The 19,465-nt window shown below is 40.5% G+C and overlaps 1 protein-coding gene across 1 annotated transcript in view; it reads right to left on the bottom strand.

Annotated features, from left to right (window-relative positions):
• Positions 1-19,465, bottom strand: part of FRAS1 (Fraser extracellular matrix complex subunit 1) — a 467,548-nt gene that overhangs the window by 210,922 nt on the left and 237,161 nt on the right. Inside the window, exons 15-18 of the mRNA XM_021669641.2 lie at positions 19,320-19,463; positions 11,825-11,962; positions 9,431-9,571; positions 7,908-8,084 (exon numbers count right to left, since the gene is read on the bottom strand). Coding sequence (XP_021525316.2) covers positions 7,908-8,084; positions 9,431-9,571; positions 11,825-11,962; positions 19,320-19,463 — 600 coding nt within the window. The remainder of the gene's footprint in view (positions 1-7,907; positions 8,085-9,430; positions 9,572-11,824; positions 11,963-19,319; positions 19,464-19,465) is intronic.

The raw sequence follows: 19,465 nt of genomic DNA, 5'->3' as shown, positions 1-19,465 counted from the left end.
TGTGCCCTCACCCTCCTTTTTCTTCTTCTTGTTACTTTTTGTTTTTTGCTTTTTCTTGGTGAAAGGGCCTTGCTCCGTCACCCAGGCTGGAGTTCAGGAGCATGATCACAGCTCACTGGAGCCTCGAACTTCAGGCCTCCAGCAATCCTCTTGCCTCAGCCTCCCAAATCACGGAGATTGCAGGTGACAGCCACTGTGCTCAGTCTTTTTAAATTTTCTTTTTTTAAATGAACATGATTTAACATCCCAAATCTCTTACTCTGACTAGATTAGAAACTCTTTAAAAGTCACATTTTTTTTTTATCTCTGTGAATCCTGCAGTGCCTATCACAGTCCGTGTCCCTGACATACCATAAATTCTCAATAAATGAATTTCTGTTGACTAAATGGGTGGCCAGGTAGGTGTGTGGGTGGGTGGATAGATGGATGGAAGCATAGGCATCATACTTCTCTTTGAAAATTTCTTTCAGCCTCATTCTCTAATATTTCTCTAAACATTGGCGCTTCCCCCAATTCTACCCTTTGCTCTTCCTTTTCTTACTCTTGGGCAAACTTTTCCACAGATTTAATGATGCCCTCCATGCTAGTAAGTCCTAAATTTTTGTGTGCAGCTTTGGCCTTTATCCTGAACTCTGATCACATAAATCTACTACCTAGGAGATATCTCTTCTTGGTGTTTCAAAAGTATCTCATATTCCTCACTTCCAAAATATTACCCTGCATCTACTTCTAAGCTCAGCCCATATCCACTTAACGTAAATTGTGGACATCAGTCCAAAACTTTACTCACTCTCCATCCCCAACCCCACATTCTACTCCTCTACCTATTATTTCTTTTGTATTCTCTATCTTACTTGGTAGCTCCACCATTCACCAAGTTACTCATGCTGAAACCTTGGCATTATCCTACACTTTTACTTTTCCCTCACCACAACCATTTAAGCTGTGTTGATTTTACTTCCTAAATCTCTGTCAAATCTATCCCACCTTCCCACGGCCCCTTAGTACAGATCTTCAACATCATTCATGACTTGGGTTAGTACAGTGCTTCCTAACCAACCCTACCCTGTTTCTACTTATTTGTCTGCCACACATCCACCAGATAGATCTTTATAAAATATGAATTGACCAAATTGTTTCCCTATTAAAATCTTTTAGTAGTTTACCAGTACCAACAGTGTGAACTCTAAACTCCTTAGCACAGAACATGAAGCACTTCACGTAATGTCCCACACACACCCCACATCTCCAATGTCATTCTGAACAATGCTCCTCTTTGGACTTTATACTACAAGAATACCAAACACATTGTACTTCTCCAAATACACCTTTGCACTTACTGTTTCCTTGGCTTAGAATGCCCTTTCTCACCTTCTTCACCTGGTGAACTCCCATTAATCCTTCAAAGGCTTAATCATGGAAAGTTCTCCCTCTACAAATCTTTCCTCACTACCTTCTCTCCTAGACAGAGTCCATCTCCTTCGTGCTATTTCTGTCCCTTGTGACTACTGCTATTATGGCATGTGTCATCCTCTTTTAATTACTTGCTTAGACATCAGTCTCTCCTACTTGATCATGGTTTCCTTCAGGCATGGTCCATAGCTTTTTCATCTTCCTATCCCCAAAGCCTGGCACACCCATGCTATAAAAGCAAGAAGGGGAAAGTGAAGAAGACTGAACGTTACCAGAAGCCACCTATTTGTATAGCGCATGTCAGCACTCTAGGGACTACATTAAAGGGCATTGCTTAATATAGATTCCATATGCTTGATCCAATTAATGTTAGGGAATTCCAACTTCATAAATGGTAACATACTCGTAAGCTGTACAGGCAGATTCCTGCCCACATATTTCTTTAATTAAAACTCTTTGCCTTCAGGCCTTTGGTGAGTCTTAGCAACAACTAAAGGATCAAAATACACACAGCATGCTTTACTTCTTCCCATTCACCTAAATCAAGTTAATTAATTGACCAAAATACTGGTGAATTAAAAAAAAAAAAAGATACTAAATCTGTAGCAATTTTGTGCATTTTTGCTCTGTACAATAAGACCCAGCCCTAGGCCTAGACTGGAAACACTTAGTTGCAGAAATTCCCCTGAGAATCCCTGACCAAAGCTCCATCACCAATCTAAGTACAATGAAAAGGCAGAGATGGGACTGCTGGGATGTTTATTAATCTCTGCATTTTTTAAAACACTGTGTTTCTTCTGAGATAGTAAATTAGATAATGTGTAAGTAATACGCATTATTGTTGTAGAGTTCATTTTTAAAATAAAAACGTGTAATTTCTTCAAAATTATATCATCTTGAATCATGCTGAATTGCATGAAAACTGAAAGACTCCATTATTAATTTTCCACAGAATTGGGGCAATTATATGGCTAATCTAATCATCCTGACCATGTTCATATCCAGTCCCAGTCACCACTGCCAAATTGTTTAATAGCAACTGAGCTGCATTATTAATTGGATGGCCTGACCTGAAATTAAATTGTAAAGCTCTAGTGTGACATACATACCAAAAAAAAAAAAAGAAAGAAAGAAAAGAAAAGAAGTGCTGGGCAGATATGTCCTGTAGTAGAACCCAGGATCCCTCATTGCTAAATCATTCTTTACATGGTTCCTTCTAAGCATAACTTTTTCCATCTATAAAGTAGGAGTAGATATGTGAAAACTCTCAAGATTTTCAAGAAAATTATTGATTGTAAGGACTTTCTAAACTATAAAGGGATACATATTCACGTGTGTGCGTGCACATGTGTGTGTTATATAAACAACTGTAAGAATTTATGCTATAAAAGTAGTAATCTCAAAGTGAAAGGGTTACAGGTAGTGTTACTAGATAAACACAAGACAGTTAAATTTAAATTTCAGTTAAGTGATAAATAATATTTTAGAATATCTTAATATTAGGGACATGCTTATACTATAAAAATTATTCATTTTTTAAAACTTGCTAAATCTTGAATTTGTATTTGATCTACTGATAGGTAGTTTTTCTCTTTTTTCCCTTATCTATATTTTTTAAAGTTTCTATAATATGTATAATATATGCAGTGAGAAAAAACAAAAACGGGGATGTTTTACTAACTGTTTAAGAGAGAAAGAAGCATACCAGTGATATGCTATTTCTTCTTTGATTAGAAGCTTTGCTTCTCCAAACCGTGGTCCAGGGATCGACAGCATCAGCCTCACCTCGGAGCATGTTATAAACGCAGCCACTCAGACCTGACCCCTGCCCTACTGAATTTCAATCTACATTTTAACAAGATTCCCAGGAAAGTCCCATGAGAAATTCTATTCCAGAGAGTCCTCAAATAAAAGCTAATTCTTCAAAATAATTGAACCTTTTAAAAGAAAAAAAAAAATCTTTCAACCACAGTGGAAGGAGAATCAGAGACTGAGCTGAGCAATTTAGATCCAAGGAACATCGCTAGCAAAGGCCTCCAAGAGACATAGAGCTCTAGGTCCTTTGCTCTGTCTCTCCGTCGCTGGGCTGCCATGTACTGCCACATCGGTTGTCACTAGTGACTCCAGGAGGAGCCAGGCACAAAGGTTGCTATGAGAATTGCATCCTTGGGGTCGTGCAGCAGAGCAACCCCTCATCCTGCAGACCTCATCTAGATTCACACTCACAGAGGCATGGGAACCAGTGAGGGAAGACTGATAAGAAAGTAAAAATGCTTTTCTCATGTTGTTCTGGAGGATACAGGTTTTTGTTAATTTGTTTGTAATTTGTTTAGTTTTTCGGGCAAGGGGCTGACATGTATTTTTTGGGTTGGGTTTGCTTTTTTTATTAAGTCACTTGAATCTATCAATGCTAGTGAACACTCAGCTAAACAGGTGAGATCAACTTGATGAAATTACTACAATTGCTACAATTCTTCGTTTAGCTAATTTTCAATGGAAATATTTAATAAATGTGCACAATTCAGATTGATTATTGAAAATGTCTCCAATCTTTTACAATTAGCAACAAACCCTCTTTTGTGCCAGCAATTCTAGCCACACTTTGGAAACAGAGGCTGTGTGCAAAAGAAACATGAAGTCAGAGTTCTGCCTTCTGAAGCACTCAGTTCATTTTTTTTGAATGAGCCAAAGCACAGGACAAATGCATGCAAGTGGCCCTCCCCATCTTTCCAGCTCTTCTGCTTTCGAGCCACATCAGCCCATTCCTGTCTCCTCCATTACCTTGCTGGGAGCTTCTGGGCACACACTAGCATCCATGGGTCTTGTTGCTGCTGCTGTTATTCATTCATTCATTATTTATTTATTATCTGTTTCTCTCACTAAAATATAAGTTCCATGAGAAAAGGAATTTTCATTGGACCTATTCGCTAGTATATTCGCAGTGCCCAGAAATCCCTGGCACCCAGGAGACACTCAATAAACATTTGCAGCATGAATGAATAAAGACACTGTCCTCTGGCTTCCAAAAAGTAGTGTTCTCTTTGATCACTGTTTGTTCATTTAAAATTTTTTTGTCCTCTCATCACAGACTCAGATTTTAGTCAAATATCTTTAGTATTGTTTTTTCAACCTGCGCTAGGGTTTGTTGTGTGGCTCAAAGTAAAAACTTTTATGATAATTTCTGACACCACTTCAGTGTATAAGTAAATTGCGTCTTCCTATAACGAATCTGCCTCTCACTTTTATTAGCTGCAGTAATATTCTAATCACTCTGTGCTGTAGTCTCAAAAAAGGAAGAGGGAGAGTTCTAGAAAATCAGTTGTTTTTCTCTTCCTGATAGAAAATATTTGAAACTAAAGGTGCTATAAAAGAAACTCTCAATAGCATAGATGTGTACACACACTCTCACACACACATGTTCACACATGCACACACATACCCATCCAATCTTTTTACTGTTCTGCAGAGAGGCAAGGATATTTCTGGGAAGATGTGGGAGGAAGAGCCCGATGCAGTCTCATAGGACTCCCAGGCCTGATTCACAGACAACACTTTAGCGGAATTGAAAATGGAACAGATTATGAGAAGGCAGAAAGGTTTCCAGAGATGCAGGATGAGTGACAGGAAATACATCAATCAGCGCACATAACACTCAGGTAAGGTTGGAAACAATTGGTAGTTGTGCTCAGTTTCCCAATGGAATCTTAGGCAACTCAATTAACCTCTTTCTGCCACATTCTCATCACTTGTAAATTGAGTACATCAACTTACCTAGTGGAGATTGCACAGGGATTTGCTAATAAATGGGAGGAGACAGCTATATGTTTGATATCTAATAATATTATGTTAACGAGCATAAAGTCACAGGGCTAAAAGGCACTCGAGAGGTCAATTCAGTCCTTTCACATGGGACCACAATTAAAGCATTCTAGCAGGATTCGACTCTAATCTTTTTAAAGGTGCCTGTATAAAGAGCTTCCCAGAAACCTCCCCTTTGTCAAAGATGTTTTCTTAAATTTAAGATGCTCTAATCCTGAAGCATTAGTATGCTGTGCTTCTCTCCCTGTATGGAAAGGATTCTAGGAGCTACACTTCCTTGAACAGGTGGTCATATGAACTCTTCAACTGCTGGAATACAGTAGTGTGATGGTTTATAGCACAGACACTGGATACAGGACTTAGGTTCGCACTGGATTATAGTCTGTGCTGCCTACATGACTTTGAGCACATTACAACCTCAACTTCCTCAAGCCTCAGTTTCCACTCCTGCACAATAGTTGTCCCACTGACCCCGTGAGGTTGGCATTGAGACTAAGTGAGCAAAACCAGTAAGCCATTTGTCACAGTGCCTGGCTCATGGTGGGTATCGAATAAATGGTCATATTATTTTCTGGTCTAAAAAACCCTGGTCACTCTTAATTTATATTTCTTAACAATTTTAACTATTTTGGAATCCACTCCAAAGTCCCCATTTTTGAATGTTTAATGTGGTATTCAAAATTGTAAGAAGCACCTAACTGTGCTGAGTGTTCTAGGAAAATGTCATTTTGATTTTTCATCGGATTGCTGTAGCAAGGGGAAAACCAAAATCATTAGGCTACAGTGATGAATTTCCTGTGGGCTTTTCTAGCTTCTCTACTTTATGTGCCACAAAAGCCAGGGGTCTCATTTAGCATTTCTCTGAATTCTTGGAAACACCAGTGTTCCTGGAGGTCTAATTCCTCTGTGGTTTCCACTAAAAATCTCAGGGTTCACAGTTCAAGGCTGTGTAAAACTATGCAGACTAGTTTCACAGATTCCAACAAATCAAAAATCACTTCGTAACAATGTGAGCCAAAGAGACAGAGAGAGAGAGAGAAGGAGGGAGGGAGGGAGAGAGAAGTTGTGCTTTCTCTTTCTATCTTCTTGTACTTTCCTCACATCAAACAGGGCTAGGCACTATAATTATTTTCTTTAGGGGATATGGGTTTTGCCAGAAAGCAGAAGTGGCTGGAGAAAACTTGTCTGGTAAATCTAAACCCACTGAGGAGAACTGAGAAGCAATTAAACAGGAGAAAAATACTTTTACACCCAGCACCTCCCCTTTCACGGAGTCTGTGGGGTCCTTAAGGAAAGAGCCACATCACCCTCCACTTTGGCACCTGGAAGTAACCAGACCACAGGGGAAGGCTGTGTGGCGTGTCCCTTGGGACGGCACTGGGACTCGGCAGCAACAAAGATGTCCATATTCCACAAGTGGTTATAAAAACAGAGCCACAGGAGTTTGAATGGCCACAGAGAGTTTGGGCAATGTATACATGGGTAGAATCCAGGATGTCTGGAGAGTAGTGACCTTCCCCTCAATTTCTGGACACCATGAAAATCCCCTGGAGTCTGGAGCCTCCCAGGGAGCAGGGGATTCCCCATCATGTTCCTGAACACCCGAGTGTATGGATGGAGGTTCGCACCCATGGAGCAGGAGGGCTTTATAATTTACCAACTAGTTGGACACTCCTAATCGTCTTTGAGCCTGTCAAAAAGTCAGCCTATTCTAATGCTGTGAATGCAAACACTCAGAGAGGTTAAGTGTCTGGCCCTGGGTCTCTGCATTCCAAATCTGCATCCTTTCTACGGGGCCATATGATGCATTCTGTCTGAAACCTTTTAACCTAATCTTGAACCCCAGAATTTCCCTGGGAGGGCACACTGAAATGGAGTCCACTTTAATGAGTAGACTTGTAGGATACAAAATTGAATTTGCAGCATGCTTACTGTTATGTTACAATGATACACAAGCAAAGCTATGAATATGAAGAAGGATTCAGATATCATAACAAAATGGAATAGGCAATTGGGTTTAGGTGGTGGGTAGACTATGAAATTTTTTTAATGAACATATGTTTACAATGAAAAATACAGATGAATGATTTTTTTTTCAGGTAGCTTTAGAGTCAAATGATTCACCCAACAGCAAGGCAGCTACTTGTGGAAAGAGAAAGGAAACCATACCCTTCCCTTTCATTTCCTAAGTCACTCATAGGTGGCCTGGCTATTGAGTCAAATTATTCAGGATGTCATCAATTCTCTGTAGATGATATGCCAAGGCAAACAGCAGAGATCACTTCTAAATTTTGACAGAAATCCAGATTTTGCCCTCAAGGGACCGATTCATATTCTGAGTAGCAAATTAGAAGAAATAATAAATGAAATTCTATGACGAGCTCTGAGTCTTTTGTAACTACAGTTAGTAGTCCCTGAAAGAATTTCTTTCTGGAACTTCTGAGAACGGAACTTTGGAAAGGGTAGAGTGGAAGGGATTAGCTCTTTAAGCTCATCTATGGTTCACAAAGGGTGGGAGACTATTGTTGGGGGCTACTCTTTTGCACGTTGGTCTCCTGCTTTATTCATAATCATCTTGGAACCATTCTAACATGAAACATAGGTCTTCCTGGCTTTTGTCCCACCTCACAGGATCTCTCAAGAGGCTACCTAACACTTTCTCAAATCATGCTTACCTTCACACAGCCCAGTGCTCTCCAAGTAAAAATGGGCTCTACACTGGGCTAGGCACTCGCCAGAGGGGACGCCCATCTCAGACAGCTGCTCCACTTGCAGTCCTTCCTCTGGATTCTTACACCCAGTACAGTGAGAGGGTGCAGGACCCATACAAGCCAGGCAGGAGGAGTGACAGGCTGCAAATGGGAATAAAATGCAGAAAATAATCCAAAGATCAAATATATGTTGCAAACCTCTCATTAAATCAAACCCACTTAGAAAAGTTCACCAAATGCAGTCTTTCAGCATGTTATTTTTCTAGTGTTCTATACAAAGCACAGAGTGATAATGTTTGTGAAAGGAACACTGAGGGGTGTGTACACCAGTCACATCTCCCAGGTCTCATAAGAGCTGTCGGGCCAGAGAACAACAACGACGACAAAAACAAACAACAACAAACAACAACAAACAACAGCAAACTGACAATATTGGCTTGGTTCTCCAGAGAAACACATTCGCTAAATGATTTAACATTATGCCCTTGGTTTTTATTGTAGATTTTTAGAACCATTCATATGGAGGCCATTACTGTATCTTTTACAAAAATGGTGGTTGTGTTATTACCCATGAGTCATCCATCACCCACTATATAGGGGTCCAGGCAACAAATTCCTCTTAGAACTTATCTAGGGAAAGGCTGCTTTTCTAGACAAGAAAGAGGCCCCCTTTGAGCAGCAATGAATGTTTCATAACCCATCACAATATTTTGCTTGCCCTGGCTACTGGTGAAAAGCAAAGCCACATAAGGCAGTCAAACTCTCTGGTACCCACATTTAAATACAATTAACTCTGCTGTTCTTTAAAAGATTCTCTAAATTTTCTCTTCCAAAATAGTTGTTGCAGCTTTCCTGTTTTAAATATGTTCTTCTTGTAACTACTCTCAAACTCTGTTTTAAGGTGTCAACGTACAAATAAATAAACATTGATTTCATTTAATTCTGATATACAAATAAATTTACATTGATTTCACTTAATTAAAGTGTTCACTCTCAATGTTCTAATTTCAAAATGCTTAAATGATATTGCCCTCCCTTTTTGGCAAACAGCTATTTAAGATTCTTCCATTTCACTCATCCCAGGGGCATCGCTAGTGACTCTCACTTTGCTCAGCAGTATTATTACCAAAAAGAAATTCTTCAGGGAAAAACAAAATGAAGTCTAAGAAAAACATTAGCAAATGTAGGAGAGTAGAGAAAGGAGGAAATAAGAGTTCTATTTTGTTTTAATGGACAGTAAAGAAAATAACATTCCACTAAGGACATCCAGGAAAAAAAAATCATAACCTTTTGAGTGTCTTCACAAATTTTCAAATGAAATTTTTTCAGATTAATCTTCACAAAACTATTGTAATGAAAAATGCATACAATGTATGCATAGCCATGACTAGAAGAAAAGTTACACTGGAAAGTCATATTATTGAAAAAAACTAAATCTATGTTCTTGTAGGATAACCTCTCAAGAATGACAGTGACACCAACAATACCTTTGCAGACCCTGTGGTCAGAGTAGAAGCCCTCTCCACAGTGGGGCAGACAGTGGCCTTGACGTAGAGCCTTGTGGGGGCTGCAGGCTGTACAGTGAGAGGCTGTGGGCCCAGAGCAGCTGGCACACGAGTTATGACAAACTGAGGAAGAGAGTAAGAAGGAGAATACTGTGGGACAGGGGTGAATAAAGTGCCCACTTCCTGGCTGGAACTCTTGGTTCCCTGCAGATGTCACACCAAACCAAGGGGAAAACACGTTAGGAGGTGGTTACACTGTCGGAACTGCCCAGGCAGCCCTTTATGCATCATTTAGCCATGCTCTTCCTATTGCTTACTAGCTACCCTTATTTCGTGTTTGTTTTAAGCATTTTCTACATTTTGTCACTTTTAATTTTCCTAACAACATTATGAGGTAGGCATTATTAACTACATCTTATAGATGAGGAGACTGAGTTCTTGGAAGTTAAAAAATTTACCCAAGATTATACTCTTTATTCACAGCAGGGCTGGGATTTAGCCCTAGGTCTTTCTGGACCTAAACCCCACACTGCCTAAAGGGATTAGAGTGGAAAGGCCATGGGTCAGAGTGTTGGAAGCACTGGCATTTTGACTAGTTTCTCCAGCAATTCATCAATGCCCTCAGTGAAGCCTGGGTCTCTCCTAGCCTAGTTTTCTTGGCATGAGCACAGTGAAAGGTTGGACTAAATGATCATTTAAGACACTTCCAGCTTTGACATTCTAGGATTTTAAGTAAGAATTACAGTAATGACTCTGACCATAACATACGACAATGTCAGGAACACATGTCCCCTGCTTTGGCCCTGGTGTTAACAGAGATATCTCTGACTCTAAGGGCAGGTTCTGATGGCATGGCCTGACTGAGCCTCTAGCAGAGCTGGGGTCAGGGGTCAGAGATGGGAAGAAGGCTCTATAGGACCGTGGTCAGGAGCTAGGGGTTAGGGAATAGAGACGGGATGAGAACTTGGGAGCAGGACACAGAGGAAAGGGGGTAAACACTGGGTGAGTAAACAGGTTTGCAGGCAAAGGGGAGGCTGCTAAGGAGAGGTGTTGGGATGGGTCTAAACACCCTGCGCTAACAGATAGTAGGTAGACGTGAGGACGTGGGTGTATGTTTCAGAGAGGAGGGGTGATCAAGATGTCCCAGGCAACAAGAAGTTCTCAGAGTTACCTGTGAGAAAAGACACAAGTCAGGCATACAGAAGGTAGAAATTTATTAAGTCTCAAATGGGAACGTTTCACAGTTTAGGTTGTATAAGTCTGAAAGAAACAATATATAAGTAGCACACATGGCTCAAGCCTGTAATCCCAGCACTTTGGGAGGCCGAGGCAGGTGGATCACGAGGTCGAGAGATCGAGACCATCCTGGTCAACATTGTGAAACCCCGTCTCTATTAATACAAAAAAAAAATTAGCTGGGCACGGTGGCGCGTGCCTGTAATCCCAGCTACTCAGGAGGCTGAGGCAGGAGAATTGCCTGAACCCAGGAGGCGGAGGTTGCGGTGAGCCGAGATCGCGCCATTGCACTCCAGCCTGGGTAACAAGAGCGAGACTCCGTCTCAAAAAAAAAAAATAAATAAAAATAAGTAGCACACAAAAACAAGTTTTCAATGGATACAGACTTTAGCTTTACTAGCTATCGAACTTGGTTTAACTTTTTAATTTTATGTTTGTGGTGTGTTGTAGTTGCCAATTTATGACCTACAGCATACATGTCATATAAGAAATGATTCTGTTACTTCTGCAACTTAAGTTAGTGATGGTTTACAAGTAAACAAGGGCTGTATGTTAAAGATGTCTTTGGCATTTCAAAAGGGCCAAATAAACTCTAATAATGATTAATATTCATAAGTCCTAGGCTAGGCATGATGGCTCATGCCTGTAATTACAGCACTTTGGGAGGGTGAGGTGGGCAGATCACCTGAGGTTGGGAGTTCAAGACCAGTCTCACAAACGTGGAGAAACCCCGTCTCTACTAAAAATACAAAATTAGTCTGGCGTGGTAGTGCATGCCTGTAATCCCAGCTACTCAGGAGGCTAATGCAGGAGAATCACTTGAACCTGGGAGGCCGAGGTTGCAGTGAGCTGGTATCATGCCACTGCACTCTAGCCTGGGCAACAAGAGCAAAGCTCCGTCTCAAAAAATATATATATGCGTAAGTCCTTCATGAAAGCACTCTAGTCCCCCAGCATCCACCCATATCTCCCACTCCCATACCAAATATACGTTGGCTCCATAATGAGAAAGCTATCCCTTTTAAAGTAATGCTTTCCCATCATACACTCAAGTTCCCCAATGAGCAGCATATAGCACCAAGTATAGTCAAACACGTACTCAATACTTTTTGATGATGATGATGGTGACAAATCTCTTACCTTTGCACCTGCCAGTAGCATCAGCATAGTACCCGCCAGGGCATTCAGACATGCATTTCCCATCATGCAGGACAGTCTTAGTACAGGTAAGACACCTGGGGCTACTGGGGCCACAACTCTCACAGGATGGGTCACAAGCTAAGGGGAGGCAAAAAACCCATCAGAGAAAGGCAATAGTGAGCAAAAGAAGCAGTGAAGTCTATTCTTTACAATATCCACAATGGGTATCAATATCATAATCTCATTTTCTGGCTGCTCAGCAGAATTCTGTTTCCTTGATTCTAACATTTCATCAGACTCTGTGCTTTTTGTTTTCACAGTTGAAAGAGAATTGAAGAATTATTCATTGAACTAAGCACAGCAAAAACTCTCGGGCACACCCACCAGTGTAACCAACTTAATATGAGATTTAAGTTGGTTACCCTGGTGGGTGTGATTGCCATGTTTATCAAATAAAAATACCAGATGCTCCAGAAAATTTGAATTTCAGATAAATAATAAAATTTTTTAGCATAAGGATGTACCAAATATTTTATCCCTTATTTTACCCTACTTGGAGAGAGAATTCAGAAAGTTAAGATTCTACTAAGAAAGGTCATGCTACTAAAATTATGTTAAAATTGCTGAATGTCACAGTCTGTCTGGATCCCACCCACTTATTCATTTACACTCTAAAACATCTGTTAATGTCTGTGTCAGGTCTTGTGCCAGGTGGTAGAAACACAAAAACCAAATCAACTTAGTTTTCACTTTAAGTAGCTCAGTAGTCTAATACAGGAAAAGAAACAGACAATATTGTAAATATTTAATATGTCACTCAGATCAATCTATACAGGCACAATAAAAATTCAAAAAAAAAATGTGAGGGTGGGGGTAAGAGGTAGAATAGAAGAAAGCATTTATAGAGAAGCGACCCTTGAGCACTGCCTTAGGAATCAGTGGGACCATGCCAGGCTGATGGGAATGTACCACAGGCTCAGGCAGCAAAGTAAGCCAAGGCTCAGAACCTGGGAGGAGACTAGGCTGCCCAGGAAACCAGCAGTTTCATTTGGCTAGAAAAGTGGGAAGACCAGATTATAGAAACCTGTGGCCCGACTCTGTTGTCTAGATTTTCATCCTATGGAAAACAATGAGTTCAACCCCCTGCAGTTCTAAACACAGTAGAAACATGGCTGTTATTTGTGTTTAAGAAAGATCATTTTGGCCTCAGTTTAGAGGGTGAAGAGGAGAATTGGGAGCCTCATTGGAAGACCATGGCAAAGAGCATGGAGCAAGATGATTAGGGATTGAATTAGGACTATGGAGGTGGTGAGAGATTTGAGAGCAGCAAAGAAAAAACCATGTCATGTGGCTTCCAGGGGTCTGCACTGGGGATGAGTGATGTTGCTTACAGAGTACAAGAAGGAGAATAGGTGTTGGGGAGTGCCATGAGCTCAGTTTGGAACATGCACAGCCCAGGGAGCAATGTGACTTACGCTTCTAGAGCTCGGGGAGAGGTGCAGGGTCATCATATACAAGCAATTGTTGAAACTAAAATTAGTTGAGTGATTCAGGAAAAGCATGCAGGATAAGATAAAAGTAGGCAAGGACCTGGGTAGCATCAACGTTTAAGAAAAGAAAAAAAAAAAAAAAAAAAAAAAAACTAGTACAGGTGACCAAGAAGAAATGATCCAAAGATAGGGGAGGAAAAAAGAACACAGTGAGTGAGAAGCCAAGAAGGAAAAAGGTTTCCAAAAGAAAGTCATAAAAGGTGCAGAGAGGACAAATATCATCTGAAAAGTAACATTTGAAAAGTTTCACTACATTTATGAACTGGGCTGTCGGTGTCCTATGCCACACATTTCAGTGGAGTCATCAGCCCAAATGAAAGTGAAGGCCATGATTATAAACGTTCCTTTAAAGGACCCATGCTGAGAATGGAAGGGGACAGGGAAACAAATAATTGAAAGGGGAAAAGGTTGTTTTGTCTTTATTGTATTGTAAAAATTCAAGGCAAGTATAGATCCTGGAAAGGATTTTTAAAAAAGAAGAATTTGAAGGATTGGTGAAAGAATACCTAGGAGAAAAGAGGGATGCATACTCAAAAGTACAGTTGAGAGACTGGCTTTGAACAGAGCAGAGAAAGACCTCCTTATCATGGGTGGAAGGAGGCAAGGGAGAGTGCAATCGCAGGCAAGTCTGTGACTCAATCTTTTCTATGCTGGTTGGCTAATGTCTTTAATAATAAACAAAGCAAACCTTCCTGCTACAGAGAATCAATGTTTCAAAAATAGAGAACTGCTGAGATTTATTCTGTCTGTTCCCTTAATCCTTCTACACCCTGCTAACCTCCTGAAAAATATTTTGAGAACATGAGAAAAAAAGACACTAAATGATGGGGCCAAATGTCCCATCTTGCATCCTGGAGAATTCAGCATCTGTCCACAGGCAAATGTGTAGTATAAGAGAATGGGCTATGGCAATGGCCTTAATATCGGTATAAAAGAAAATCACCCCTCAACTCAGTACTGGAACAAAGACACGAAAATGAATCTGAAAAGCGTTCTTCCCTCCCACATACCATATAACCTCCTGAGGTTTCTAATTGTAGAACTAACATCTCAACAGTACTGAGTAATCTGAAAGCTAAATGCAATTTCCCAGAAATGAAAACCTGCAGGACATTTTAGAAATTAGAATTGACCAACAACAAAAGCATTGCATAGCAAACATTTTAACAAACACCTAAAGTTATACCTAGAGGGAAATTTGTAAATCGAAACAAAATTACTAAGAAGATATAATTTCTCCCCAAACTAATCTATAACTTCAATAGAATATCAATAAAAATTCCAGTTGAGTTTTCTTTCTCTCTTTCTTTTTTTGAGACAGGGTCTCACTCTGTCACCCAAGCTGGAGTGCAGCAGCACGATCATGGCTCACTGCAGCTTCAATCTCCCAGGCTCAAGTGATTCTGCTGCCTCAGCCTCCAGAGGAGCTAGGACTACAGGCACACACCACCACACCTGGCTAATTCTTTTTTTCTATTTTTAGTAGAGATGAGATCTCACTATGTTGCCCATCCTGGTGTTGAACTCCTGAGTTCAAGAAATCCTCCCACCTTGGCCTCCCAAAGTGCTGGGATTACAGATGTGAGCCACCATACCCAGCCCCAGTTGAGTTTTCTTAAGAATTCAATAAATGTACTCTAAAGTTTATAAATAGCTAAGTCAACTTTGAAGAGGAAAGAAAATTTTCCTAATCAGATATTGAGACATATTACAAAGCCATAGAAATTAATGAACAAAACAGTTTAATAGAGATACAAGAACAGAAATTTAGACTATGAAAATTTAGAAATTTCCATATCTTGTAGCTCAGACAGACCTGTGTATGTGGAAATTTAACATACAACAAAGAGAAATAAGGAAGACTAGACTGAATTACTGGATAATGTTGGGAAAACTGGATTACGAATTGGAAAAAAATCAAATTGCACTCCTACTTAAACCCATATATATATAAGTGGACTTCAGATGGACTGACAACCTAAGTTAAGATAAAACATCAATACAGAATAATTTACTTTTGAACCTTAGCAGAGTAGGTCTTATTAAAAATTCAAGAGAAAAACCTTAAAGCAAAAAATGATAAATTAAAGATTATTGTTTAACAAAGCATTTTATTCAAAGTTAAAAGACAACAGAGTGAGAAAATTTGCATACATAAAACTGAAAAAAGGCTACTATCTATAACACACAAGGAAATTCCATAAGATGAATTCCATAAAAGCAGGCAAGGCCAATAGAACAATGGGAAAACACATTTAAAAAGTAATTTATAGAATAGGAAACTTCAAGACCAACAGGAGTTGAAGATACGCTCAAACTCATTAATTATCAGAAATATGCAGTGAAATGGGAGGACTCTTTATACCGCTTGACTAGAAAAAATCAGAATCTTGATAATGCCAAGTGGTGGCAAGGATGTGGAGATGAGAGAACCCTCATGCTCGGGAATGTAGATTGCACAGGCATTCTGGCAAATAACCCCACACTACTTGGTCAAATAAAGAATATGCAGAGTCAAAAATCCAGACATTCAGCTCCTGGGTATAAATCCCAGGAAATTCCCTCTAGAGCTTTACAAAGGATCACATTTGAGGCTGTTTACTGGTGCTCTCTAGTGATGCAGATGGAGAGAATGGAGGGAGTTCACCACTGGGAGCATGGATGGGTAATAAGAGGCGGGGCACACCAGGGAGCACTGCATAGCAGTGAGAAGTGAAGGGCTAGGGGAGAGGACATGGTGCATCTTAAAAATGTACTGCTGAGTGAGAAAAGAAGGAAACAGCATGCACTTTGTAACATTTCACTTAAGAAAATTAAATACATATGCACTCAAAATAAAAATACACAGATAAGCTCACAAAAATGAAAAGATTTTTTAAAAAATGGTTGCATGGGTGCAAAAGAGAAATGAAGATAAAAAAAGAAAAGGGAGAAAGAAAGAAGGAGGGAAGACAGAGGAGGAAAAGAAAGAGAGGGAATGACTGACAGAGACCTCTGAACTTGCTTTGATTTATTATGTTAGCTATAGTCAGAAAAGCCCTTCGTAATGGCATGAAGACTTAAAAGATAAAAGAATGAGGAGGTTTCCTCCTTTGAATTGCCCCACCCTTTATATCTAACATTTGCAGAATGCAATGCACGTTCGTACCACAGGCGAACCTGGTTAGTGTAAGATCTTTCAGCCAGAGCATACCACTCTTCATAACAGGCTACGCTGGATTTTTCTAAGCACTTGACTTTGATATTTCTACAGATACGGGCTGGTAGGTTATAAATTATTAAACCCACACCAGCCGGTCTTTATCTTGAATAGCACTAATCTGAAATGGAAATAAGTCAGCATTATCACCATCCGACGTCTTAATTAACATTCCGATACCAATCAGTGAGTTGGTTCACCGTTGTTTTAGAAAATATTTCCATGAACATTTCTGAAATCATTTTGATACAAAGTTGGAGAATGGTAACAATTTTATAAAAAGTGTAAGCTCCAGTTTTGCGTATTAAAAGGCCTGTTGGTCAATACCAGTGGCATCACAAACTCTTGCATTGGGCTAAGCACGTGACATATGTTTAGTAATTACTTGTAGATCCATTGATTCACTGACTGACTAATGTCAGCTATGATCCATCCTCCTGCCTGGAAGTTTTCTTCAGATGCTTTTCAAAATGTATACAGATAAAGCAGATTCCCACCTCTCACAGCCTCAAGGCCTGCATTAACTATTCCACTTTTTAAACACACCGCTTCTTCAGCAAAAGTTGCCTTCTCAATCCAGATAATGTAGAGTCTCAGTGCAGGTCAGTGTCACAGTTCCTCCATCAGTGACAGCAACCAGCATCCCAGGGGACTTAAAGGGTAAATGCCTTTAGGCCCTTGGATTAGTGCAAATTTGACATCTGTCGACCTTTAGAGAATACATCTGGCTTAATTGAGCAAGAAAGTGATGCTGGCAGAAAAAGATTAACATGCTCAGGCTAATGGCAGCCTGGCCTTTCTTTCCTTGTGCTCTCCGGAATCTACACAAAAGCTACCTTTGACTCACCAATACCAAGTGAGATTTTTCACATTGGCAATACTGACGGATCCCTGCACAGCTTTAAGCAAGCAGCTGCCAAGGGCTAGCTCTCTTCCCTCAGACAAGTGGATTTGTCAAGTCCTTAAAATCATCTCATTTTTGCTGTTACCCTGCTCAGTGAACAAAATGAGGACAAGAACTCAAGAAAGTTTTATGAGCTGCACATTTTATTGGTGTGGTGGACTTAGTTATGAAAAAAAAAAAAAAAGTCCTCCTGGCCTCTCTATAGGCATGACCATCAAAGTAAATTCAATTCAAACCTTTCATTTACTGTCAGAATGCCTGCCGACCTGGCAATGTCCACAGGGGTAGCCAGCTCATTTAAAGACTGACAGAAGACATGGAAGAAGGTGCAGAAGTGGAAAGACGGAAAGGATTAATGAAAAGGAAAAGAAAAAATATGCAGAGGTATATAAGAAAATATCACATTACAGTGATTAGTAGAGTAGTTCCCAGGCAGTTAAGACCCAGAGCCAGAAGACCTAAGCTTGAATTCCAACTCTGCCCCCTTCTTAGCTGTGTGAACTTAAGCAAGTTTCTTACCCTCCTTTGTTTCCTATGTGGAAAATGAGAGTGGTCCTATCTGCCTCATGAAATTGTGAGGATTAAACACCAAACACTGATAGAACCGTTACTACGTGCCAGGCACTATCCTAAGTGCTTTGTGTATTTTAACTCGATCCTCTGAATGGCCTTCTGAGTTGGGGGTGTATTCACTTTCTATTGCTGCTGTAACAAATTACCACAAACTCTTTGACTTAAAACAACACAAATTTATCATCTTATAGTTCTAGCGGTTACAAGTCCTAGAATCAAAGCTCCTTCTGGAAGGTTTAGGGGTGGAATATATTCCTTGCCTGGAAGCTCTAGGGGTGAAATATGTTCTAAGCACTTCCTTCTGGAAGGTCTAGGGGTGAAATCTGTTTCCCTGCCTTTTCCCAGATTCTAAAAGTCACCTGCATGCTCATGGCAATTTTTTTTGCTTTACTCCATCACTCCGACCTCTGGTACCATCCTCGACTCTACTTTTCTGACTCAACTCTGTTGCATCCCTCATATAAGGACCCTTGTGATCGGTTGCATGTGGCTCACCTAGATAATCCAGGATAATATCCTCATGTCAAGGTCCTTAACTTAATCACACCTGCGGAGTCCTCTTTACCATTCAGTTCCTCAGATTAGAACAAGGACATCATTGGGAGCCCATTATCGTGTCTACTGCAGGTGCTCCTATTATCCCTGTTTCACAAGTGCGAACTGACATGCAGAGAGATTGACTAATGTGCCAAAAGTCATGCTTTTCCTCTTGACTTTCCTGCCTCTCAGTGGGTTAATGTTTATAAAGCATTTGGAATTATGCTTGGTTCAAGGAAGCACTAAGCTGGGTTAACTCTCATTGTTATGGCCATGGGTGCTCAGGTAGAATGGATAATAACTGCTCAGCTTTAAGTCAGTGGCACCAACACCAAAGGCAGGTCTGCCCTCAGCTGGCCTAAGAGTCTCTGTGTCTCCATGTACATTTGGAAAGCAGTCTGGTGTTGATAGAGAGTTTAGGATTTGGGGAAAGGAAAGCCTGGGTGGGAGCCCAGCTTCTCTCCCTCCAGCTGTGGGTCTTGAGCAGGCCACCTGGGCCTCATTGTTCTCATCTGCAGGAAAAGGCTAGAATGAGCACCCCAACCCTAGCAGACTGGCAGGGCAATTAAGAGGAATCCCACTGGTGAAAAGTAATCAACGATTAATCTCAGTAGCTATTGACATATATATTGAGTTAAAGAAATATTGGTAATGTGCTGTGATTTGAATACAACAAGGGATGCTAAAAGAGAAAAAAGATACGATACGTCAGCATTGCAGCCCAGCACTCACCGCTACAGGTGCCCTGCCTATTGTAGAAGCCTTTCCCACAGTTGCTCTCACAGCCACCATCTCTCAGCACGTGGAGGGGATCTCTGCAGGCCAAGCAGTGCTTCTCCGTCGGGCCCCAGCAACCTGCACAGGACTCATGGCACACT

This window comes from Aotus nancymaae, unplaced genomic scaffold, assembly GCF_030222135.1.
Source record: "Aotus nancymaae isolate 86718 unplaced genomic scaffold, 86718_ANA_hifiasm-v0.15.2.pri h1tg000006l, whole genome shotgun sequence".
Taxonomy (NCBI): Eukaryota; Metazoa; Chordata; class Mammalia; order Primates; family Aotidae; genus Aotus; species Aotus nancymaae.
This window is presented reverse-complemented; position numbering and strand designations above follow the sequence as displayed.